The sequence below is a fragment of the Chaetodon trifascialis genome, chromosome 21 (assembly GCF_039877785.1).
Source record: "Chaetodon trifascialis isolate fChaTrf1 chromosome 21, fChaTrf1.hap1, whole genome shotgun sequence".
Classification (NCBI taxonomy): domain Eukaryota; kingdom Metazoa; phylum Chordata; class Actinopteri; order Chaetodontiformes; family Chaetodontidae; genus Chaetodon; species Chaetodon trifascialis.
In genome coordinates this window covers 14,459,436-14,485,424 of record NC_092076.1, presented here as the reverse complement: position 1 = coordinate 14,485,424, position 25,989 = coordinate 14,459,436, and the positions used below count along the sequence as shown (strand labels likewise).

The following is a 25,989-nucleotide window of genomic DNA, read 5'->3' as shown; positions in this document are numbered from 1 at the left end:
GAGAATAGCTTATCTACCCTTAATTGTTCCTCTCTGAGCCTTTGAAAGCACAATGACTTCCGCTGCACCCTTTTATGATTAGAGCCTTCCGTCATACCTTCCTCATTTTGAAGTGCTATAGATTTCTATTGTTCCTCGTTTTTTTCTCTCCTATTCACAGCGGAGCCTTTTCAGCAGGATTCAACAGCCATCTCCCTTTGGCGTCGTCTTGTCACAGGACAATGCATTGACTTGAGTCTCACAGGACATTGTTAAAGCTGGTCACTGAATCAATAGTAAGATATCGCTCTGATATGTTTAAAGACCTGCTAGCTGTTTCGTGTAGAAAGGGAATTGTGTTTTAAAGGTAAGCTGTGTGGGATTCAAAAAATACGGGAGCTGTGTCAAAACAATTGTGATGATGACCATCACTGTCCCACAAGAGACTTCCTTTGAACACGTTGCATTATTTTCTCTTCCCACCGCTTCTGACAAATACTGTAAAGCAGGAAAGTTGTCTTAGATTTTTATCTGTATCCAACTCCTAAACCATAGCAGATGGGGGCAACCATTTGTAACGGTATTATAATGTGTCATTACATCTGACTTCACACTCACATTTAAACGGGAAAGAATCTACCTTGTGGCATCTACGCCGCGCGAGTGGATGGAAGCGACTCACGCGTGAAGGGCGTTAGAGCAAATGAAATTCAAAATAACACCTCCAGATAACTAGACCTGTTTATCAGACGCTTAAAAGCGTAAGTCCTCTGTGCTGCTGAGAGCTGACAGATGTGTGGGAGAACACCAGGTAGAAAACAGAACGTGCAAAAAGTTGTTTGGAAAGAAACGCTGTGGAGTACTGTCTAATAACTGCAATTTCACATCAACCACAAATCAAACACTGCATTGGTTTTTTTCTGTCATTGTGTATTGAATAAGCTTTAATAAATCGATTAGTAGCATGACAGACAGCTGTAGTCGGGCCCGAGCCATACAATCATGATATAGGAATAATTGATCTGACATTTCGTACCAGTTACCAGATACCAGTCATTTTATATCAGGTAGCACGAGGCTGTGGTGATGAGAACTGATATACTTATTAATGTGAGATTGATTGAATGACACTGACAAAGAAAGTGGATTTAAAATGGATCGGTCTCACCTTGCAGAAGCCCAATCCACTTAATTAGCTGAAAATCTGCCCCAAAACCGATCTGGTCTATCGGACCCCGACTAATCTTATGGGAGAGTACAAACAGTAAGAGATGAACCAATCTGATTCATCTGACTGGTACCAGCCAGGCAGATACTGATCTGATTCTGCCAGATACTGACCTTATTGAGAGGAGGATGGGTTGGTTTGGGGGGGGGGTTAGGTCTGTAGGCTGCGAGAGAAGCTGTGGGTCATCAATAGGTTAGCGTTGGTGAGGCTATACTATCAGTTATATCAGAACCGGGGAGTATTTCTTCACTGACAGACAAACAAAGAATGGCACTGATGGCATTCTTGATAGAAAACACGCTTTCGCTCTTCTCCAGACTGGCATCGGAAAGAGTTTGTCTCCTACTAAGTCATGTGGATCATTGATCTGATGGTTGATCTGGATGAAGTTATGATAGACAGATGGTTCATTCAATCACCTGCCAAGTATCTTTTGAAAGTGCCTGCCCTTTTCCAAACAGTTTTCACGGATGACTTCCCGTATGGTTCTGTGTAACAAACCATCTGGCTCCTCGGGTTAACATTGAGTGCTAAGAGGTCACATTTAACCCTGAAAACGGACTGAGACATCGCACATCTCCTCACTAAATTCTAATCAAGACACTGTGCATATTCTTCTCCGTGCTCTCGCCTTTCCAATTTTCCTTTCTTGGCATTTTAAAATATCAGAATTCAGATTTCTGTGACATGATTTTATCTCCTCGGTGCATTGGGAGCCATCTCCGGTGGCTACAGACTGGGTGTTCTTCGCTGTGACAGGCCTCATCAGTCACTGAGCCACAGAGAGCGAGACGGGCAGACAGCGAGAACAGAGAAATAAGTACCTGCTCCACTAAAGCACGTGATTGACAAAGAGGAGCCCTTATTCATCATAATGATGGAGCACCACTCAAGGTAACAGAGCATCCACAATAACATCTGGACCTATTGTTTTTCTCAATGATCTTCTGTCTCTCTCATAGAGCAATGTTCCATTTTCAAGTCATGACCTGATTATTTAGGATTTCTTGCCACAAAAAGAGGACAGTTTAAAAAGTTTGTCCACTTCAAACTTTTTCCTTTCTTCTCCCTCTGAGCTTCAAGAGCTCCTTTGAGCATTTCTGAGCTTCCTGATTGGCAGGATGCTTCCGCTGCAATGCCACCTTGACTTACTGGGCTGTAGTGTTTCCCCCCTCATCCAGTGTTATGAGTCAGCAGTGGGACTGCCGCTCCATCAACTGAGGGCAACATGCTGCTAGAGACAAAGCGAGACAGACAGATAGGGAGGGAGGCAGTGGGAGATGGTGATGATAATGATGTGTGTCTCCACAGGGGGCTGACACCTCTGACAACATGTCAGCAGCACCGACCCAGATACCACCGGAGAGAGGCAGGAAGGACACTGCTTACCAATGGTTGCTTGTCAGGTAGTTACGATGACAAAAGTAAAGCAAAACATATGTGATATAAACTCGGGAGCTAACTTTATTTTGTAAAAGACTATTATACAGTATTGTGCATATATTAAATTTACTTGAATTTGAGCTGAATTAATACCGTACCAGGGAAGGAAAACCTATATAACTCTGAAGTACTCTTACTTATAATATCAAGTTGTAAAATTATGTTAGAGTTAGCATCTCCTTGATCCCTCAATGATCCGTCTTACTTATTCAGTGTCTATACTGAACAGATTATTGTGTTTTAGCGTGATCAGTCAGTTGATCTGAAATATTTCCAAAAAATTTGATGGATTGCCATGAAATGTTTGCACACACTCATGGTTCAGATGATGCAACCTATGACTTTGGTCACTATGAGGTTAAAATTTTGGATTGAAATGCTTTGACGTTTGGATGGATTGCTGTGAAATTTGATACACAGCAACTGATTTGATTTTTTTAAAATCGCACCATAGTCAGGTCAGACTTTTACTTTATACGATATTTTAGCATATGACCAAATACCTGCAAAACTAGTGACATTCCTCAAGCTGTAATTTGTGTTTATTACAAAATGTTAGCATGCTAACATGCTAAATTAAGATTATGAACCTGGTTCCATAATACCAAATATTATAACCCTGCTAAACATCAGTATGATAGCCTGCTGATGGTAGCATTTAGCTCAAAGCATTGCTGTGCCTGAGTACAGCCTCACAGAGCATGACTGTAGACGTAGCCCAGCTAAATAAATAATACATTTACAAAGAAATAACTAAATGAAATGTTATTTTTTTATTTTTGTGTTCTCAGAAGGATTTTCATATACCAGCAATGGACAACGTGACTGGCTGATATCTGATTTTAAATAGCGGTTAAACGGATCTATTAGTCTCACCCTAATCCAGCATTCTCTGTTCTAAGTTAAAGGTCTATGTTAAAGACAGGATTATAATACCTGATAGTGTTAAATTAAGTGTAACCTCAGATAGTATTCCCCTTCCGTCTTTGACCCACAGTCTGCCCCCGTGGCTCTGCTGAAGAGAGGCTTTATGTTTAAAAGCTTTAGTCTGCTGCACCTGGCCCTTGGGCTGAATTCCTGGCAGGTTTAAATGTTGGAGCACAGCTGTGAGGGGCTTTTCTTGGCCTGCGAAGACAAGACAGGGCAGTAGGCAGATTTCCCCTCACTCATCCCTCAGCAGCCAGCCAGCCAGCAGCAGCGGGATAAGAAATGCATGACAATAATTGCTGAATTCAGGCGAACCTGGGAGTTAAATGTGAGCGCTAACGGCTTAAGCTGCGTGCAGTTTACACGGCATCAGAACAATCCAATCAATCCCAGACTGCAATTAAAAGGCTTTCTGTGTTCGGTTGAACAAAGAAATGGCCTCTAGGTGCATGTCTCGAGAGCTACAGTACAAATATCCCTTGTTACACACTTGCTAGAATTGGCTTGAAGCACGACAGCTTGACAACATGATACTTTATCATCATCTACAGACGTAATTTGTTTTGCTCACAGATTCATAGCTTCATGACATTTAGGAGTTTCCTCAACAACAACATTGTAACCACAATCCGTTCTTATTTTCTTCTCTGTCATGTTCCCCTCTCCCCCCACCCCTCCTAAAAACCATAAGACATCAATGATGAAGTGAGTCAAAGTGAGGTTGCAGAATAGCCTTGCATCCTGCGCATTGCTCCATCTGTGAGGTACATCATCTGTCTCATGCTCCTCTCCTCCTTCAGATAAAAACAGTGGGATTTTGCCTTCTGTCTGCTTGCTGGGGGTAATCTGACAGGAGGTTTTTTTTTTTTCCACCACGAAGGCTGCTAGTCTTTAGTATCAGCCTGTGTTGCTTTGCTATGTTCTGAAGCATCCATTTGTGTGTGCTCCTGACTGAGTGGTGAACATATAATTTGCTTTAATTGAATGTGATTAGGTGCTCTATTGTAGATGTGACACGGGTTTACGAATAGGGAGAAAGGCAATCCGCAGGGCCAGATTGAGAGGCTTGGTGTTTAGACTGATCTCCCCTCTCTCTCTGTCTCTGCCTCGCCATTGCTGCCATATGCCTGTCTGATATCAGTGCATGGTAAGCAACACTCTCTTATTTGTGTGCCTGTTTATTTGTGTACCTGTTTATCTGTCTTTTCATTCTCTCTGTGCCTCCACCTCCCTCTCAATCCCCTGCTCCCTCAGTCCATCTGTTGTCAGAAGCATCCTGAGTATTCATCTGCCCGTCTCTCTGCCTCCTCGTCTCGCTGCAGCTCAGAGAGGGAGGCAGCAGGTCAGTGCACTTTCCCTGCACCGCTGTACACATATCGAGAAGGGCACCTGATACCTTTCCCCTGCTTTCCTCCAGCTCATGAAAGATGTAAAATTTGAGGGGAGAGGAATATTTCTTCCAAGAACGTCAGTGTCCCTGAGGGATCTCCGCGCTAAGACGGAGATTAGCCCGTGACTGAATCCCACACTCTTCCACAGGACCTCTCCATTCATCCACAAAGATGCCTCGGTGACGTTCTATTATTAGAGATATAAACTAAACGCGACGCTTATTGATGGCCCGTGCTGCAGGAATCGACTTGAGCAAGACATCTATACTCCCTCAGAGAGTTAAGGATGCAAGTGGAAAAAAAAGGAGAGGGGAGAGAAAAAGTAGGTTACTGAAGAAAGACCGGCTGCCTTGCTCCATTTGTAAGCAGGAGAACACAAGCGCAGGCAGGGTGCAAAGTGTACAGTGTGTGAGTGTGTGCCATTGAGTTTTGCGTGTGTGACTGAAAGAACTGTACAAACAGGAGCAGAAACAGTAGCATATATTGATGCACATGAGTACTGTATGAGTGCACGTGCTAATTACACATGTGTTTGCACAATGCATGCACATTCTTACATGGGTGTTTGCATTGAGCATTCATGTGTGCGACAGTTTAGCGAAGCTTTCCACATGAATACCTGTGTTTTTCCATGCCTTTGTTTCATGCGTGCACAAAACACTGACTGTTATATGATAGCATTCATGTGCAAGGCAATGGTCCTGCAGTGTGCCAGTGTAAATGTCGGCTCTTCTGCACGGCTCCGTGTCTTGGCAACAGGGAGTGTGAGGGAACCAGTGCGAGCAGACAAAGACACCTCCTTCTGCCTGACGAATGCAGCAGAGCGGGGAGCAGGCGAGAGATGGCTTCTGTGCAACAGCATGGAGGTAAGAAGTGGGTCATAAGGAAATCCCCATATGGACGACCCCAAGTCCACACCCTACCCCGCTGGGCACTGCCTGCGCTGCCAGCAGCCCTCCAGGACTAACCCTTAGCCCAGAGCGATGCATGGAGGGGACAATAGCTTGGCTAGATATACAGTGAGTTGCTACCAGCTTATAAGGAACAATCTCTGCCGTGACACAGATTTACATTCTAACAAGTCATGTACCTGCATGCATGTGGAAGACCGGCATTTCTTGTGTCAGTTAGCGTTACCTCATGTCTGGACCACAAGTGTATCAGATGGGTTTTTCACTCCCACATCTCACGCGACAGATACATTCTCATTTTAATCTATGCAGCTGTCTGCACCAGCTCCATGCAGGCTTGCATTTCAGCTGCATCCCATGGTTAACCGTGCCCGGAAGTGTTAATTTGCACTTCAAGGTTTAACTGACTCCCTTCACCTTCACCCAGCAGCTAGGAAGCAAGACATGAGAGCTTCTTCGGTAGCTGCAGTGTTAATTCATGGGCAAACTGTAACCCACACTGTACACTTACTGACTGCTAACCTTTCCCTGTCCTCCGATCACCAACACCTGTCTGCCCTGAGTGCAGCCACCGGCACTCTCTCTCTCTATCTTTTGCTCCACCACACACTATGCACACACACACTCTGCCCTATTCCTCAAAGGAACCACAACACACTTGCATGCATCAGTGCTGATGGTGAAATAGATCAGGAATAGTCACACATGTCAAAGCAAAACTGCAGACTGCACAGAAAGTTTGGCTGCTGGTTTGCTGCTCAACCTTTTGAAAGACGAAACAAGACGAAATCGATATAGAGAGTGTCTTCAGTTTCTACACACAGTCAGTGTAACTTAGTGAGTTACAGTCAGTTTGTCCAAAAATATTTGGGAAAAATGATGAATAAGGGAAGAATGTTGGTGATGGGCTGATTCTACCAAATGACTGATGTTTGGGGATGTTTCAGTAATTTACCAAGAATAGAATAAGCACATAGAAAGAGCTTGTGGATCTGAGGGATCAAAGGAGAATGACAAGAATGCTGCCTAACAGACAAATCACACCCAAACTCAACATTTGTGTAAAGAGGGAGAATACGTGTCTCCATTGTGCAAAGGAGCGTCAAATGTAGACTACTGAGCGGTACAAAAGTTTGACCTAGAAATCAAACAAAATCCAAAGCACAGGGCTTCTCACACTGAAGGACGAAGGATCCTGACTTTAGAGTCTGGATGATAGACTGTATAAATAGTAGTCTGAGTGTCTGGATCTTTAAAGTGAAGCCAATACTGACGTGCCTTAAACCTACACAGTTCTACTCTACTGGTTGCAAAAAGAAGTCTAACTGTATGTTACCTTATGAGAGAATGACCCCACTTCTTACTGGTTTACCTGAGGAAACAGTTTCCTAATGAGATTACGTTCTGAGTCACTAGGTTCACGTCTTCTTAAATACAGCATGATGTGTATTTTGTAAATTATGGTCCCATCTTGAGTAAAATAGACGATAAAGCAGGGTATGCTTTGGGGTGTGGCTGCCCCGTGATTGACTTGTCACTACAACAGGGTGTCATCGGGTGCTCAGACAGATCCAATCAGGATAGAGACGTAGCAATGCGTACCCTCTGCAGCTCCACCATCTCATCCAAATACGGTCACTTGTGGCTCCAAAAAACAACAATGGACAACAATGGCGACAACCATTAATGCCAAACTCAAGGCTTCAAAACTGTAGTCTGATGGCCAAAGCCCTTGGCTCTTTGGTGTCCACAGTGGCAGTGTGATGATGTGGAGGATGTTTTATACCCACTGAAGAAGGTCTGAACAGGATGGCTTCCTCAATATTATTATTCCTTCTTCACGACAGTTTGTTCGCACATGGATGGACCCCTCTGGTACACCACAGAATAAAACCTCCACCAAATATGGCTCCAGGAGAGCTTTCCTGCTGAAGCTTTACTGGCCTGCGCGCTCTCCAAATACTAACCCATTCATGTGTCTTTGGGGTGATGTTCAGAGGTCAGATTATACACAGTTCGTATTCGTACAAGCATTTTTAAGAACCTATGCCCAGAGGAGTTCATGCTGCTCCCAAGGTCGCAAGAGGTGCAACACACTAGTATTTAGATGCACTGTATGAACTCAGGGTAGTGCACGGGGAGTTTTTGCAGGCTGACGATGAAGATTTACCCTCACACATATTGAAAATGCCTCCTGAAAAGCATCCAGATCAGTAAGTCACTAACACTCCACACTGAAATCAAGACCAATTAAATTCTTTGAGGGTTAGAAGGATGATCCACTTCACCCGTTTAGTATTAGGGGAAAGCAGGACAAAAACGTCCGCTTTTAAAAGCATTTGATGGCAAACCGATTTCACCCTGCTCCACGCGCATTCTAGTCACGTACACACGACCAAAGTCTGAGCTCCAACAGCTGATAACTTGGCCCAAGCTGTGAGATAGAGACCACAAGAGAGCTCATTGTGACGAAGAATGATCTCAGTCTGGAGATCTGTGCCTGAAACTGGTGCTCACAGTGACACAAATACAACACAGAAGCACACACATTTTCATGCGGATTTACTATACATACATACTGTAAACAGCCTCTCTCTGGCGTTAGCTTTCACTTCGTCTCTCACTTCTGTTCTGTCTTTTGCATGCACACACACACATGCTCACACACTTGTGCACCCACTGTCTCATCGTCATGTCTTCCCAAATGAACTAAATCTAAACTGGTTAATTATGAGATTCATCGCTGTTAGCACCTGTTAGGTAATTAATGCCAATCACTGCCTTCTGGGGAGGAAAATTATCCTCCATAAAAACACAGTTTAGCTAGCATCACTCTCTGTCTCCCTCTCTCCCCCCTCTTGTTTTCCCCCTTCCTTTCTCTCTCCCCTGCTTATCAACCTGTGTGCCCTGTTCCTGCTGTTAGCAAATCATCCCTGAAAATAAATAAGCACTGCCATAAAGAAATGTTACAGTGATGGCCACGCTCGCGGATAAGGCAGTGTTGGACTTCCATCCACCACAGATGGGTAGACAGTGTAGGAGTGAGGACAAGGCGATGGAGAAACCTGAGATGTCAGTTAGCAAACGCAATCAGAATACAATAAATAATTTAGGACTGAGCCGATGCTGGGATGGTAATGGTGGTTCTGGCCAGAGTGGTGGTTGGCAATGCAAGCCTGTGCTGCAGTTTCATGACTGTATTTTGATATTCAAACCAATAGTATTCTATAAAATTTTAAGACGTCTGCTGCAAGTTTAATCAGAGGTCGACTGTTTGATATTAAAACCTTCGCTCCAGGGTTGCTGCAGCTGTAGGGTAGAAGCCAATGAAGTACACTTCAGTCTGTTAGATTTTCTTCTCAGAACTGATGATATTGATACATGTCTGGCAGGTTGCACATCTGCACTGTAAACACACATGTTACTGAAGATAATGATGGTAATCTTCTTTACAAATATTGACTAATCCGCAAAGTGTGCAATTTCTGACAAACAGGCTATTGAAGGTGTTGCCTCTTACCATCAGCAAACCATTAACCCAACAAGACATAAACAAATAAAATTGAGAAGACCGGCAGTCTCTGTCGGGCTGCCCTTTGCTTTATTTGCCACTAATATAGATTTTTGCCGGAGTAATTTATGGCAGGGGGAGATTGTTTCACAACACACAAGCATTTACAGCATTTCTAAAATATAGAAGACATGAAGGCCCGACAGGAAATTTAATTTAAAGGTTAAGATTCTAGAAAGCAGCAGGGTTGATTGCCAGCTGCTAGACTGGTAATTTGGTGTAGAGTAACCCTGTTTGGCTGCTTGCTTTACAGACTTGTTTGTATCATGATTATATTTTGACTATTAACAGTACAAGAGAAAAGGGTGAGGACTGATCGATGTGTCTAGCGATCCTAACACGATCTTGGGCAGCGGGATGGGGTTGCCTCTGGCTCAGGGCTAGCCTCTGTTCCTCTAGCTTCTGTAACTCAGTGCAATCTCTCTCTGCTATAATCCCTGCTGTCCAAAAATGTCTAATGTCTTTTTCGTCCTTATCTAAACATATGAAGCGAGCCACATGACATACTGTTGAGAAAGACTGTTTCGTTGGGGATTTTTAGTTATGACAGTAGATACTATTAGTGGGATTTTGAATGAAGCTCCTAGAAAAGGACTGGGAAGTTCCAGTTTCACTTCAGCTCTGTGTTTAATAGCAGACGGAGGCCGATAGGAAACAAGATGAGAGAGAGAGAAGTAAGATATGCCCTAACGGTCCCTGGTTTCAATTGAACCGCGGCACTAATGGTCGGTTACAACTCTAGGAAGTAAGCTTGTTAGCCGGACATATTAATGTGGGCAGCTTTGGATAAGCACACTGCTTAAAGCACTTCTTTCACTTTTACTCTTGTGTTTTTGCTTTTGGAACGGCTTTAAAAAATACACCACCTTCCAAACTCTTTAAAAGGGGAATATCTCTCTTACTGTGCTTCAGCACAGGGAGAAAGAAAGCTTGACAGGCCTTCACTTCCTTATAATTATGGTTGTTAAGCTACGATTGGGCAAATGCTGTTTGGGGGAAGAATTTAGCAAAAGGTCAGTTGTTTATAATAGTTACTTGAAGGTATCAAATTCAAATGCTGAATGCTGTATGTAGATAATGAAACTATTCAAACTGACAGCTGATTAAAGCTCACACTTTGAGACTTCAGTATAGCTGAACTTTTTACCTACAAATTACAGAGAAAAGCAGCTTGTTTTCACATTCACAAAAGAACCTGGAACGGTGTGAGAGTGAGGTAGCTGGAGATGGATACTGTGGGTCAGAGGAGGCAGTCATACATAAATCTAATCTGTTGCGCAGGCAGAGCTGCGTGGAATGAGTTATACATCATTTATGGCTTTTAACTGTTGATCTTAGGGCGAGGTAGAGCCTGGTGGAACAATGTACACAATCAGAGAGGAGGAGACGAGCAGAGAAAGAAGCATGAGAAGAGGAAGTGGATGATGGGATATATTGAAGGCGCAGATTAAAATCGATATGTATGGCTGGACTCAGTGACTGAGGCACCGCCAGATGAAATTCACAATGATGCTGAAATAATACGAGGAGCAGATGTGCAGCTAAGTCAAGGCCATGCATGCAAAACATCACATTCAAGCCGACGTGCTGTACAAATGCACTTGAATTGACATACTGAGATGGACAGAAATCAGACTTGTGGACTAGAAGGCTTGGATTTGAGTTTCAGTTGCACATTGCACCAGTTTACGTCATAGTGCAAATATTATGTGCAATAGCAAAGAGTCTAACGCAGGCATGTCCAAACTATTCCACAAAGGGCCGAGTGGCTGAAGGTTTTCTTTCCAGCTAAGCAGCAGCACGCCAGACTTGACTCATTTCATCAGCTGATCTCAGTCTTCAGACAGCTGATTGGTCAGACTGCATCCTCTTGATTGGTTGGAGGAAAAACCTGCAGCCACACGGCCCTTTGTGGAATAGTTTGGACATGCCTGGTCTAACGGCTGAAAGTCGCTAATGTTAATCACCAGAAAACAGCATAACTGTACAAAAATTAGATTAGAACAAAGCATTATGATTCGGTGATAACTATGCAATCTTAATCTACAAATAGCGCCATCCACTGGTGAAACCATCAACTGCAACACAGGATAATATAACATTAATCTGTTGTTGGGCAGATGAAATTGTAACATTACAACAAACACATAATGAAGCCTACACTGGCAAAATGTCAATTTAGTCATGTTACCAGCTTTGCTAGCCGATAGTATGGTGTAATGCTCTGCTTGTCCTCCAAGTTATCCCACCTTTCAAAATGATACCATGCCAGCCACTATTCTATAGAGCAGTGGTTCCACATGAGGTTGCACATTATATTTATAAAATCCCAATAACACACCCAATTGGATAATCAAAACTCTGTATAATCCAAATTAAAACATTTAAATTCATTAAGCTATTTATTATCTCTGAGCTTTTATTTTTGCAAATAAAAGATTGTAATTTATCACTTTATTCTTTTAGTGCGTGTATGCACGTACGAGTTTGGGCTGGGGGGGCCTGGCTTGTCTTGCACACAGGTAAGGGGGCCTTCAAGGAAAATAGGATGGAAACCACTGCTATAGAGGACTTTACACCAAGGGTTAGATCCTAGATTTGAGTTGTAACTTGTCTATGTTGGTTAGGGTTAGGGTTAGGGTTAGGGTGTGTTTCAACTGAGGAAACCCTTACCGTTACCGGCATGTAAACTCCTTCAGAAGTAAGAGAGAACTTTCAGGACATGTTTGAACTTAGTTATTTGCTGGTGCGGCCCAGTGCAGGTACAAAAATGAGAACTTCCTGAAGACTCAACTTGAATCAAATTTTGGCCTTTCAAAATCCCGGGGCAATAAAAAATTAATAAAACAGTGTCAGGCTTTGCACAGCCACCAACCTTGAATATTTCATTATTAGACCTGTGCATTTACGGGACTGATGACATGACAACACGTACTTAACAAAAAGACATTGAAATTGTTTGAATGTTTCTTGTTTTCTGAGGTGTTTCTCATGCTGTTGCATCACCATCCATAATTAGTTTTTTTTTCCCAGCTGTGACTAGCTCCTCCATTCCCTTTGTTCGTTGCTTTGTGGGAGAGAAGTGTATGTTAACAGCACACTGAGCATCACGGTTTTTAAAGTGTGCATACTGACTTCATTTGTCACTTTTTCAGTGTGAGCAAACGACATAGTCAAAACCTGCTCGGGAGGTTATGCAGTATGGATCTGGGACATCTTTGTATTCTCTTCCAGATATTTCGAGTCAACCTGGGTGTTTGTTTAAATCCTGTCTGACTGCTTGTGATCATCACCCATTAGCGAAGTAAAGCTGCAATATTCCCAGCTCTTAGCAGTTGTCTTGGCTAGTGTTATTTTTATCAAGAATGACGAAGACAAAGACACGAAATTAAGACCTACAACCCCCATTCCAAAAATGTTTTTTGTAAATATATTCTTAGTCTGAATTTGATACCAGCAGCACACATAGTAAAAACAAATTCACACTTGCTTACAAGCATGTTTGTACCAAATACCTCTGCATGCATGCATTTATACATTAACATTCATACAAAGAAAACGCACCATTCAGACCTAATTTAATTCTCCATCTACCCATCTACTTCCTGCTCATTGTCTACCAGCGGAAGGAAACAAATCGATATCTCTCATCTTCTACCTGCAAACTATGTAAGACCGATGCACCTGCCGAATTCACGTCAATACTGTTTGCTCGCATTTGACCTGTGAGAGACTCGCCGATGCTACACAGCAAATGGCGACTTTGTACACAGAGACCAACTGAGGACTAAATGAACGTCAAAGCACAGAAGCCACATTACCACAACAGTGGAATGTTGCCATTGTGTGCTCGAAGGCGAATAGCAACAGGGAGCTTCTTCTGAATCCTATCTGCGCTGTGTCTTCCTTCAAGAGTGGCCAGAAAGATCGATGGTCTCAGTATAGATTTCCTCACTGCATCTTTCAGCAAACACTCTCGGCTCCAGCCTTTCCTCCTTTTTCACAATCTTCTTTTTCTCATCTTTCGTCCTCCTCTTGCACTCAGCCCGTCTCATTTTTGTACCTTCACTTTATTTCTCTCTCTCTCTCTCTCTCGCCGTCTCTATCGTTCAGACTTGGCATGTGCGACTACTCTCTGTCAGGCTCCGTATATCAGAATAGGAGGGAGAAAAGGCACTTTCAGATCCCCTCTGCTTCCATTTCCCAAGATTCCTGAGGGGGACTGATTCAATCGCTGCCTGCTGTTGAGGTTGACGTTGACATCTAAAGGTACCTCTCCCTCTGGATGCCTGTCTGTTAGTCTTCTCTACAATTCCTATTCCTCTGTCCACTTTAGCTCTCGATGCAATTGCCATCTTTCTGTAGTGAAGATGCACTTTTTTCTTGTGTGATTGGAGATGGTTATGTGCAAAGACTTATGGAGTTGTATGATTGTAGGCTGTGGGGTAGTCGCTCAAGGGAAGTATTAAATCTGCATTGTCTGTTACATACACACAATAATAGAGCGAGATAAAACTTGAATGCATCATCATCGACACAGTGTTACTTCCTGTATATAATATATTACAGGGCATCCAACTAAATTAACATGCTCTCTGATTTTCCAATAAGGTAAGGCCTGTTGGGATTATGAAGCTCATTAAGTTGCTTTGTGCATACAGTGCCATGCTGCTGCCTGTGATCTGATGAGACGATACTGAAATGGTGCATTTGCATAAACGCACGAGGCCAAACAGTAGCCAATGAGCAGGCAGGAAAAGGATCCATATTTCCAACGGGTTCACCAGACCAACAAGAGAGTGCTTTTGGCATGGAGGGTTTCAGATTTGGTGGCTTTGAAATATCTCATTTGCACATCTTAGTTGTGTATTCAGGAAGGATTGATGGCATGTCTGGCGTTTTTAAACTTGTGCTTCAGATTTCTCTGTGGCACACAGACTTTGGAGCTTCCCAGCACACCTGCATTTATTATCTTGCTCAAGTTCACCTCAGCAGGAAATGATATGATACAGGAAGAGCTTTTTTTTTTTCTTTCGCCTCCCAGACTTTTTTATGATGTGCATTATCAGATGATTTACACTTGTTCTTAGCCACATTACTTCTACCAGGCCATCACTTTAGTTTCTCTCAGGACCAATGTGTGCAACCGCAGCTGCAAGCGACAAACATAAACAGCTAAATTATAGTGTTTTGTATTTACACATGTTATGGTGCAGCTAAAAGTTTATGAGCATACAGAGTTCAAGTAGATTATATTGCAGGACTGGATACTTGGATTGGATGGATTGATACTAAAATATGTTGACATTTTGGGAAATGTTGCTATTTGCTTTCTTGCCGAGGATTAGATGAGAAGGTTGATACCACTACACTATGAAGCTACAGCCACCACGTGGTTAGCTTGGCTTAGCATCAAGGCTGGAAAAAGGGGGAAACAGCTAGCCTGGCTCTGTCTGAAGCTAACAGCACCCACCAACCAGCACTTTTAAAGATCCCTAATTAATGTGATATATCTCATTTGTTTAATTCTTTCAAAAACTGAAGTGTAAAAATAACAATTTGCACAGGATTTTTCTCATTTAACTCATGACAAAAGAGCACGTAAGTGAATCTTGCAATATGTCAAACCTTTCCTTTACTGCCACTGTTTGGGTTTCCATTGTAACTGCTGTTAATTTACGTTGACGTCAGCTGTCTTCCTGCAGTTTTGAGCGGGTCAGATAAAAGATTTGGGGGCATTATGTATTCAATTAGTGTCTTCTCCTTGACTCTCTTCTTTGAATCTGAGGTGGTCCTGGGCTGCCCGTGTGAAGCTTTCACTAACAGTGTCAGGTTATATGTGGGCCAAATAAAAAAGACAACATCCGACCTTTCCTGAAGGAAAAGGTCCTGAAACAAAAACAAAAAAAAAATATCTGATCTCCTCATTTAAATCCTCCAAGGAAGGACATTTGTTGTTTATTTGTACTCATTCCCAATCTCACAACTATACGCAATGTAATAATATGAGTCTGTATGTTTATTAGTGCCTTCTAAACCTGTTGCATATATATACTGCAGATGGCTACAGACAGAAACACACGCTCCTCTCTGGGGAAAATGGTGAGAGTGTAATCTAGAAACCGCAACAAAAACAATACCAGAAGTATAAAGACGAACTAATTCTGTAACTAGCTCCCGCCATAGGAGACAAGACGTGCCAACAGAGAAGGCAACAGTGGCCAGAAGCCGACGGGAGCTGAGAGCAGGGCGAATGCTGCAATCAGACGGGTGCAAAACAAAACTCCTTCTCTGTTTTTGTGAGTCGTTCCAGGCTGGGAATTTGCAGGCAGGCAGACAGGCACAAGATCTGTCGGAGTGAGAGCCCAGCATCGTGACGCATTTCACCCAGCCACATGTCCCCTATCCATGGGCCAACGTCCAGCAGGATGGAGGGTGGTGGGGACGGGGGCTGTAAGCCCATCCAAGAGTTTGTGTGTGTCAGTGTTTGTGTGTGTCCATATGTAAGTACGAGGGTGGGAGGGTGAGTGGCGGGAAGGCTGCCAATGTGTTCCTACCTCCTCAGGGCAGGGCGATGAGCGAGCCAGGCCATACTGAAGCCCGCGGGCGAAAGAGAGAGCAAGAGGTGGAGCTTGCTCTCCCAAGACCGCCGCCCTGAGTTTGGGGATCGGTGTGTGTTTGCATGGGGAGGGCTGCTATACATGGTGCATGGGGATGGAGGGGTTTCACAAATGCGCTCCCAGTATGAGCTGCCTGTGACTTATCATCGCTGGTGGCATCGTTCAGCCAGCCAAGCAAATCTGCTGCCTGCCCCCGGGCCATGTGAAACACAGGCCTGGGACAGAATGCATGTGTGTATATGGAGTGTGTACACGTGCGGGTTCCTCGTGGTGTCCATATGCATGCGTGTGCATATGGAGGAGCAAAGAAAAAAGCATCCAGCACCTTAGGGACATGGGACGTGATCTTACTTTGGCTGTTGCATCCAAAACAGACTGTTCTCTTTCAGAGCCAAGACTTTCAAAATACACACATGGAGAGGAGACTGGCCGACACTCAGCTCCACGAACACAAGAGGTGCGATGAGATGAACTGTGCTCCAGGGGTTACCAGTATTTTAGATGGACCACAGCTCTGTCAGACGAACTGAAGACCCCCTTCATCAACTCAACAAAATGTGGTCATAGGAGGTGTTTTTAAAATAGATGCTATTTAACACTATTAACTATATAAATGTCAAAATTGTTACATTATTTTTTCATAAAGTTGTCATTGTGTAGGTTTGTGCTGAAAGTGACATGAGCGAGACATTTAAAGATTTACTTTTAGCTAACTAGCTCAACTGTTTCTCCATGACTTTTAGCCAGTTAGGTGGGATATTAGGGATGGCTCAATGGGAGCACCGCCTGCCCCCTAAAGTTAACCCTAACCCTACATAGACCTGAGTATTTATAGTATATCATTTAGAGAATATTTTAGATCCAAGGCGAAGCTGACAGAAGAGACTGAGAGAAAAAGGCACGATTACAAATCAGTCTGCTACTTCAGCACCACGGACAGCACCACGGACTCATGATGATACTCCAGAGCCAGGTTCAAATGCCTGCACCCTCTCTGCTACTATGGAGAGCAGAGATGGCAGGTTAACAAGAGGGATGGCATACCCCCTCATCCACCCTAAAATCACCTGTTGCTTTTAGCTATTTCAACAATTTATCCATACTGTACTGTACTTAATTTACTTTTAACCAACTCTTTAGACATATCTGCTTGCTTGCTAACTTGTTTTAACACACTCTCAATCAGAACCCATATATTTTTTTATATTTTTGACTGAAACCTGTCTTTTTTCTTTCTTTCAAATTTTAATAATCTACTCCACAATCTTTCCACATACTGCCTGGCAACTGCAGAGGTATGTCCTGGGCTACCAGTACTCCAAGTTGGGAATCACTGTATAAGAGGAGAGCCTCCCTCTGTGAATACTATGAGAATGCAGCTGGAACACTGTTGGGAAGTAGCAGGAATATATATGTACTATTATTGTCAGCAATAAAGAGGATTAGAGCTCTATGTTCCTGTTAGAAAATGCATAAAAGGAAAACTGTGTGACAAAAGCTGCAGATTACAGAGGATTTCACACAGCTACATGTTAGGAGGCCTAAATAGACTTATAATGCCACTATGAGATTCAGCTTGCCACGCTGTATGTCTGACAGACTGTGAGCTTGTTATTGCTAAAAGGAACATAGCTGTTTTCTCAATAGCTCCCCTTCTGCAGTGACAAATATAATGCATGCATTGAGCCAAGTGCCTCTCAAAACTTAAACAGAGCCAGAATTGCAAACAAAACCCAAGACTTAAAGACTGTGGCGTTATCTTGGCGTTATCTTCAGTAATAATTAAAGTTTTGTTTGAATTCATATGACAGAAAATAATCCTAATATTTGCAAAAGGCTTGACTCATTAATTTGAATAGTCGATTAAGGAGAGTCAGTGTAGCAGTTAATTAGAAACCAGTGGTGATAACCACCTGTTCAAACATACAGATGGGGAGTCTGTCTGCTTATTCCATGACTGCCTGCGAATGTGGTATCATTACTGATAGTTAAATGTAAATAAGACTGAAGTAGACTAAGATAGATGGAGATGCTATTATGCTCAGGATTTGACTGAAGTGCACCACAGGCCATGTGCTTGACAAATGCACGCACGCACATGCATGGGCATGTATGATGAACAGGTAATTGAACATAGACCTGGACATGTGCACAGTCAGAGATGTAATGACCTGTCAAATGTAAGATGTGACTTCCTGGGAGTAGATGAACTGATTAATATTCGCGAGGAGGGCGAGGGAAGGAGGGGCGGTTGGCTGATTAGAAGTTAAGATATTCACTGTCCCTATTGCCTCTTTTATTAAAGCACCACAATGACAAGGATGGGAAATTACACACCGGGTGATGCAAAACACTAAGGACAGAGAAGGATGGGCCGCATGCATTAGACCACTCACCTGCCCATCGAAATACTGCTTCCACAGATTGAGTGCCTGTTGTCTTTCACATAGACACTAATGCTCAGTAACAGGAGCATGGCACAGCTGCTTCTTTAGGATTTCAGATATTAAGTTAAGGAGAAATCACACTTCTTTTCTCCACAGTCCTAGTCTCCCCCAGTCTCCCCCTTCCCTGGCTGCATTGTCACCTCCCTGGCTGGCCTCCTTTTGTGCCTAAACTGAGTGGATGTCTGCCGCTGGTCTGTGCTTGCAGACTGTGCCACCCCAGAGCCCCAATAAATACGAGTCTAATGGCGTCCCTGGGCTACGGAGGGGCCTCACATTAAGATAATTAGGCAGAGAGAGGATGCAGGAATGAGGCACTGGAGAGGAGGAGGACACACTTTCTGACAATCTCAGCCTGTGACTTACTGTCTTTTTACCTTGTTGCTCACTGTGCCCTGAATTACATCTTTGGTATGATGAGAACAATGCATGAGCCCATGAAGAAAGCAGGGTGATTTGTTCCTTGTTATTGAAACAAGCTAAATCAACTTTAATCCAAGGTGTTATGAATAGGCAGATGTTGATATCTGACAGCCAGCAGAAAAGATCAATTGTGCCAAAGACTGCAGCAAATCTATTATGAACAGCTTAAGTCAATTATGTGAACTGCAGTCTCACTGATGTAGTCTCTTGGTTTTGGCATTTGGGTCTCAACAGCTGGTTTAATTTTGTTTGTTTATTAAACAGTTTAATGTGTTTGGTGGCAATTTTGAAAGTAATAGTTCATTAAGAACAAAGCAAAGCCTCCTTTGCAGCATGTTTGTCTTGACTGGCAGGTGTCTCAGGCGATAACTCTCAATCTGAGTTGTTTGTTTCTTGCTTTCCTCACCTGAAGTCTCTCCCCCTTGTTGCCCTTATTTGAGTCCTATGGGTACAATCAGCTATCAAGATGGTGGCAAGTACTGAAGCCGGGCATCAAAACGCCTTCTCAGAAACTTGTGATGTCACAGATGTCGGGTCTGTGTTTTTCTTAAAAGAACAGTGCGACATTTAGGGAGAAATGCTTATCTTAGCTTAGCAATGGGAAACGGCTAGCCTGGCTCTGTGAAAATTAATCCAAAATGTTAGATCTTGTTATTTAATCCATACAAAAACTAAATGTAAACATGACAAACTGGTTTTATAGGGAATTATGTGGGTTTATCCAACCCAAAATAACCTTGCACATAACCAGCATAAAACCACGACTTGCTTTCTTTCAAGTTTTTTGTATGGATTGTAATAAATGACATGCTAACTGTTTCCCCACTTCTACTCTTTACGGTAAGCTAACCGCCTGCCGGCTGCAACTTCATGTTTAGCATACGGATATGAAAGGGCATCAGTCTTTTCATATAACTCTTGGCAAGCCAGTGAATAAGCATAATGTATGCATGCATGTATTGCATATATGCAAATGCTCACTAAATTTGTTAATAGTGCCTGTTTCAGTTTTGGGTGCAGGATAAGTCTTGGCTTTTTTATAAATAGGCAGTGTGAACAACAGTAAATCAATAAAAAAATGAACGAAACAAACATTTCCCTCAATGCTGTGGATGAAAGAAAACTAGCTGTAGATATAGCAGAAGCTTTACTGTCACTCCGTCAAGCTGTGAGCCTGAAAGAGGGATGGAACCTCAGCTTCACCTACTCTCTTTCCTGTTTGAACAAGAGGACAGAAGCTGAGCTTCAAACAGAGCCGGAGCTGGAGTGACGCCTCACAGATAACTACCTCCAGCTCTGTCATTTTCCTCTTTCACAGCGTCTCTTTGCTTGTTTCTATGGTCTGTGCCGCGGTGTGTAGGTTCACTAGCTGGAGCTCCTCTTTCCGCTCTGACACTCTGCAATCAGATGTGACACACTGAAGGCTCAGATGACAGCTGGGAAGACAAGGTCACACAGTCACCTACTTTTAACGAAGGATATGCACAGCTCCTCCTGACAGGCCTGCGCCGTGCACAAACGCACACTTACACACTGCCGCACGCATGCATCTTCACCCACACACACGCACTTGTACACACAGGCGCACTCACGAGGCGGAGCAGGAGTGTTTTGCAGACAGGGCCTTTTCTCGTGCCTGTGCAATCTCAGAAGCAATTACCTATTAAAATTTCATCCTTCCCATCTCAGAATGTTTAGGAAAAGATTATAACTGCTGGGGAGGTAATTAAGCCAGCAAATGGTGAATTGGGTTGTGAATACAGAGTGCAGCGTATGCGTGCAAGTGTGTGTGTGTAGCTGTGTGTGTTTTGTCTTAATAAAACTAATAGTGCTGCCCACCTAAAGCTCTTTAGTGTGATACCCAAAATGACAATTGCAGGACTGAGAAGTACAATATTTGTCTGGAGGAAGTGTTCAGTGTTATAATTCACGAGGATAAAGACTATTTGCCAATTAAATTTCAAGACTAGCTTCTTCATTAGATTACAGTAAGTGTAGCAACAATGAGATTAGCTGCCACTGCTTGTCACTTACACTTAAGGAACCTCAAGACTTCCAGTTTCTAGTGCCAAAAGCAGCAGTTAAGGTCACCCTGAATGAAGCGGCAGAGGCTCAAGATGTTTCCAGACTTTCCAGACAATCCAAGAGCATCCAGAGCATATGACAGATGCTAAGCCCTGTTGTCCTTCAGACCCCCAAAAATGGTCGCTGCCATCAGACTGGGTGTTGCCACTTGGATCTTTTGGCTCCTCAAGTGGCACTGCCTTCTCTCCTCACACCACTCTCACTTTCCCCTCTTTCTCCATCCCTCCCTTCTTTCTCTCCTCAGCTCTTTGATGCTGAAAGTGAAGAGACGTGGGATTTTCAGCCTTTTAAGGATTCAAACAAAGTCTCGGGGTTCTGAGATGACATGAAAGTCTGCCAGCCGGCCCACTCGGGGATTGGTGGGCTGGCATGGTTCTGGTTCACAAAGCAACCAAAATGTCCATTTTTAATATGCAGTCGGTTTAAGGGAGGGCCCTGCTGGATACGCACAGGGGCCCACGACATAACAAACACCAACCTCGGGCTTCTGTATTACTAATTGATGCTGTGTGTTTCTCACTTGTATGGCGCATGTGATAATGACTACAAATTATCAAGACACAGCAAAGCCTGCATTGAGGGTAGGAGTATCACATGTTTTTTTTTTTTAAACCTCTGAATGAATAAAGTGCATAAACGATAAAGGAAATGTGGTCATCGGTGATTCCTTTGCAAACAAATAACATTCTTTGACTGACATGATGCCCCAAAGTAATTTTCTCCTCCTATACAAGGAGTCAAGACCTGCCAGACCAGATTAATTGATACCGGTAATAGGGCAATCTGGCCATAAGCTATAATCAATACATGGTTTGCACTAAAAATAGATTTTCCAGCACAATCGTGCACTTTATCTGAGCAAACTCCCTTTGTTTGCACCTGCTTGTGCACACGTACACTGACCCTTTAAACCCGAGCACTTATCTGTACATTACAATTGCCTCCCTCTTCACACTTTTCCTGCCTTCCTCGTCCATCCATTGCATTAACAACGGCGCTCTTCATGAAGAATCATCTCACCCTTTCCAGCCTATTTATCTTCCGCTAATCATTTGAAATAAGAATAACATGTCCATATCCAGCAAATCCATATCTAATTCCTCTCCTCTCCAACCACCCCCTCCCCACGCCCGGTGATGAATCGTCTCCTTCGCCTTCTGAGGGCCCCGTAAACCAATCAGGTTGCCGTCAGGGGAGGATCCAGGCAGATCACCGAGGTTAATAACATTCCACATGATCACCCAAAAGCCAGAGGATTAGAGGGGTCAGCAGAGCAGGTTCGACATTGCAAATAATATCGCTATTTCACAGCAGTGTCCTCCTTCCACTCCGGTGATAGGTCACCCCGTTATCTCATCTCTCCCACTGTGAGGACAGAAAGAAGACCCAGACTGAGGGTGTTATTTATCTCTTTTCTTGGTAGCGCTTTTTTTTTTTGAGACTGAGAACCCCCCCCCCCCCCAAATTTCACCATTTTAATTAATGCAACCTTTCCTTCCTCCTTTCCGTGAGCTGTGCTCTCATCATGATGTTGATAGAGTCTGTGGGCGTAGTGCTTCACGCTGAGTAGGGTTATGTCACCTTGTCGTTAGCCAGGGGAGCTGTTGTAGGATTACATATTTATCTCATTCTCGCAAACAGTAGTTACTCAACCCCCCCACCACTTCCTTACATGTGCACTTCCTGTCTGTTACAGCACTCGGCAGCTCCCAAAAATCCCAGAATTTCTCTCCTGCTCACCGTTGATGGTTTGAACTGTGAACTGTGAGTAAAGTTTTCAAAAAGGAGCCGTAACCTGCAGGAAAAAAATGGGGACACTATTGCTGCTTTTACGAAACTGTTAAAGCTAAGCTGTAAGAGGCAAGATTGGCTTTTTAATCTTGTGTCTAGGACCAAAAAATCGTTCTTTTTTCAACCCAAGCAAAAGCGAAGCTCCAATAGGAACACGAATTCTTGATGCCACTTTATTTGCACTGGAAAATGGCCAAAAAAAATCTCCAACGGGCAAAACTTTTCAGTCCTCTTAAAACTAGGACTGTAAAACCCAACACCAGGTTAAATAACTTAGTGAGATGCATTCATTATTTTAGTTACTGTTCACCAAAAGTGTGAAATGCAGTCAAAAAGGCAAGATACAGTTTTTCTGATGTGCAGATTTCAGCTGCAGTCAGGTGCTCTTGCACAGGGTGCCATTCATGTGTAGCCTGACAGTAGCACAAGAAACGAGGGGAAGAAAGTCCTCTAAAAAGACGAGCATGAGCGCAGTCACTACGTGTCTCAAACATATCCTCAATGGTGATCTGCTTTTAGTTTTGGCCCAAGTAACACAGTTTGGCTTTGAGGGAATCTGAAGTCTGTTTACTGACTATTTCCATGTATTTGTGATGTGTGTCTACTGTATGCGCTGGCCTTTGCACATTGGTGTGTGTGTTTTTGTGTACATTCATCTGTTTGATCTCCGGTGTTAAAACAAAAAGAAGCTCGGTGCTGTTGCAGCCCACGGGACACAACAGAAATAGATGGCATTCATACACTCTGTATTCTACCACCACCAACACCACCCTTCAAACTCCCAGCCCCCCCGATCCCCCTACACACACACAAAGTCACTACCACCACCACTTCCTCACCGACTCACACACACACACCCACTTCCCTTTTCTCTCTCTCATTATATCATGTGGGCATGAACCAAAATAAAACGGTGAACAAAACCGGTTGGATTTGAAAAGCTGCAGAAAAGGCAGGCAGATCTTCTCTTTCGAGCCTGTTATGAAATGGATGGATATCTGGCCGGTGCGAGATAAAACAAAAACCCAATGCTGTCATTTGAAACAAAATAGGAACACGCCTGCAGGGATGTGTGTGTTCTCCCTGTGCTTATGCCGTATCTCTGAGGATTTTCCAACTATGCACCATCAACCAGATACGAGTTTGGTTTGAAACACTCGAGCGACTTGATCCCTAACTGGCACACACTTACATCCCTCCAGATGACTTCATCAGGGCCTCTGACACCAACCTGGACACATTCACATCGCTTCAAATCAGCAGCTTTTTTCGCTGACACACACCCCACCCACACCTCCATATGCTGCTTTAAGTTATACACACAGTTCACAACGGCCGGCCAAGAGCTGTCCAAAACTCCCAGAACATAAAAATAAATAAATAAAAAACTCACGGAGGTTTGTGGCCCTGGAAACATAGTGCTGTGAATGCATCCCGAGGGCCTCCTCCCCCCGATACTGCTCACCTGGACACCCGCCCTGCAGCACGCTGGCGACGGCCCTGTCAGACAGACAGAAGAGAGAAGGGGAGAGAGACAAGAGAGGCGGTGATGGATGAGGGGTGCAGACATGAGGAACTGTACATAACATGCATAATTTAATTATTCACACTGGCTCCGCTGCTGCCCAGCATCTTTTCACGAAACTGTGCAGCAAAGTGCAAAACATTGGGATCCCCTGATGAATGAGAAAGATTTCACTCGTCCTGTTTTTGCTGCCATCACTGCACACACTGTGCTCTCGTGCTTATCAGATTACACTGTGAAGGTGCATAAAAGCATTTTCACTGATCTCCACTCAGACAGATACACAATGGAGCGCAATGCCGCCTTACTCCAGTGAAAGAAACCGCCCCCGCCTGATGAGGGAAGAGTAGCTCACGTAATGTGATGCTACACCACAATGGATAGATGGACTGGAGTGGAGAGAGCGTGCACATCATAAAGAGTCTCAATACAGAAGGTGACATAAGTTGCTCTGGTTGCCCAGAAACCACAGCCCGTGTGTGAAACAGAATATGCCTAATACATGTGAAGCAAATGCTAGTTTAATAATGCTATGCTGCCGTGCTCCTATGTATTCCCATTATGTACTGTGCACAGAGGCAGATGAAGAAAAGAACGACACGTTGCGCGCTCCAGATCACTGCGCGCGTAGGCTACTACTGCAAGCCTCTTTGTAAACAAGCGCACCGAGAGAAGCAGTGAGAGAGCGCGGGGATGAGAGAAAGGGGGGAGAGAGGAGGGGGGGCTTACCTGGACATGTTCTCTCTCTGAGGCCGGTGCGCCTTCTCCAGCCCCAGTTTGGTGAAAATCCCCACAAGAGCCATGATGGCCACTACTCCACATATGATGTAAACAATTAAGTTCGTCTTGTCTTTGGTGCTGTCGTGCATCTTGTTCATTTTTTTGTAGGGGGTCTGTCCGGTCTTCATCCACACCGGAGTGTCATAATTTTTACAGGTGCTCTGGTCCAGTCGCGAGTGTTTGTAGGAGCAGCAGAAGCGGAAGCCACAGGTGCCGCAGCAGTACAGATAATTGCCCGTTTTGCAGATGAACGGCGGGTCCCACTGGCCCATCACGTCGTAGTAACCCCGACATTTGTCCTCCGTGTGCGGGGTCTCCTCGGACACGCTCTCCTCCTCCCTGGAGCCGTTGGAGGTGGCGATCATTACGAAGCCTCCGAGCAGTCCCGGCTCCCCGTCAGCCTTGCACACAAGAGCCATAAGTTTGAGCAACAAGAAGCCCAAGAGAAAGTATTTCCCTCTCATCGTGCTTTCTCCTTCGTTCAACTTCACGCAGAAACGAAAAGACTTGGAGAGAGGAAAAAGGGCGCACGGTCATGATATGCTGAAAAGTCCAGAAACACACATCCAAATAGCAACGCACCGTCATCCGCGCTGATGAACATCTTTATTAACATATCATCATCCAAAAAAAGGGGGGAAACCGCGCAGGATTAAAACAATCTCCGTGGGATGAACTTGACTTCGACTAACAGCTCTCCAGCGCGCGCTCTCTGCTGCGCATCGGAACGTCTTTTCTGAAAGGCATTTGCAAGCGTCGGGTTTGGCGTTTTCAGGAGTGCATCGCTCTACATGTCCATCGGTGCGCTCTTACGCACAGGAGTAGGCAGAGACACAAGCCGCACAGAGGATGAGAGCGCAGTGAGCGAATA

The 25,989-nt window shown here is 43.9% G+C and overlaps 1 protein-coding gene across 2 annotated transcripts in view; it reads right to left on the bottom strand.

The window, feature by feature from the left end:
• The window catches only part of shisa9a (shisa family member 9a), a 48,826-nt gene extending 22,837 nt beyond the window's left edge, over positions 1 to 25,989 (bottom strand). Inside the window, exons 1-2 of one of the 2 annotated variants that reach the window (XM_070990079.1) lie at positions 25,068 to 25,989; positions 24,279 to 24,313 (exon numbers count right to left, since the gene is read on the bottom strand). In XM_070990079.1, coding sequence (XP_070846180.1) covers positions 24,279 to 24,313; positions 25,068 to 25,582 — 550 coding nt within the window. In that variant the 5' untranslated portion in view covers positions 25,583 to 25,989. Of the gene's footprint in view, positions 1 to 24,206; positions 24,314 to 25,067 lie in introns of both variants that reach the window. The other variant, XM_070990078.1, reaches the window with a different exon arrangement.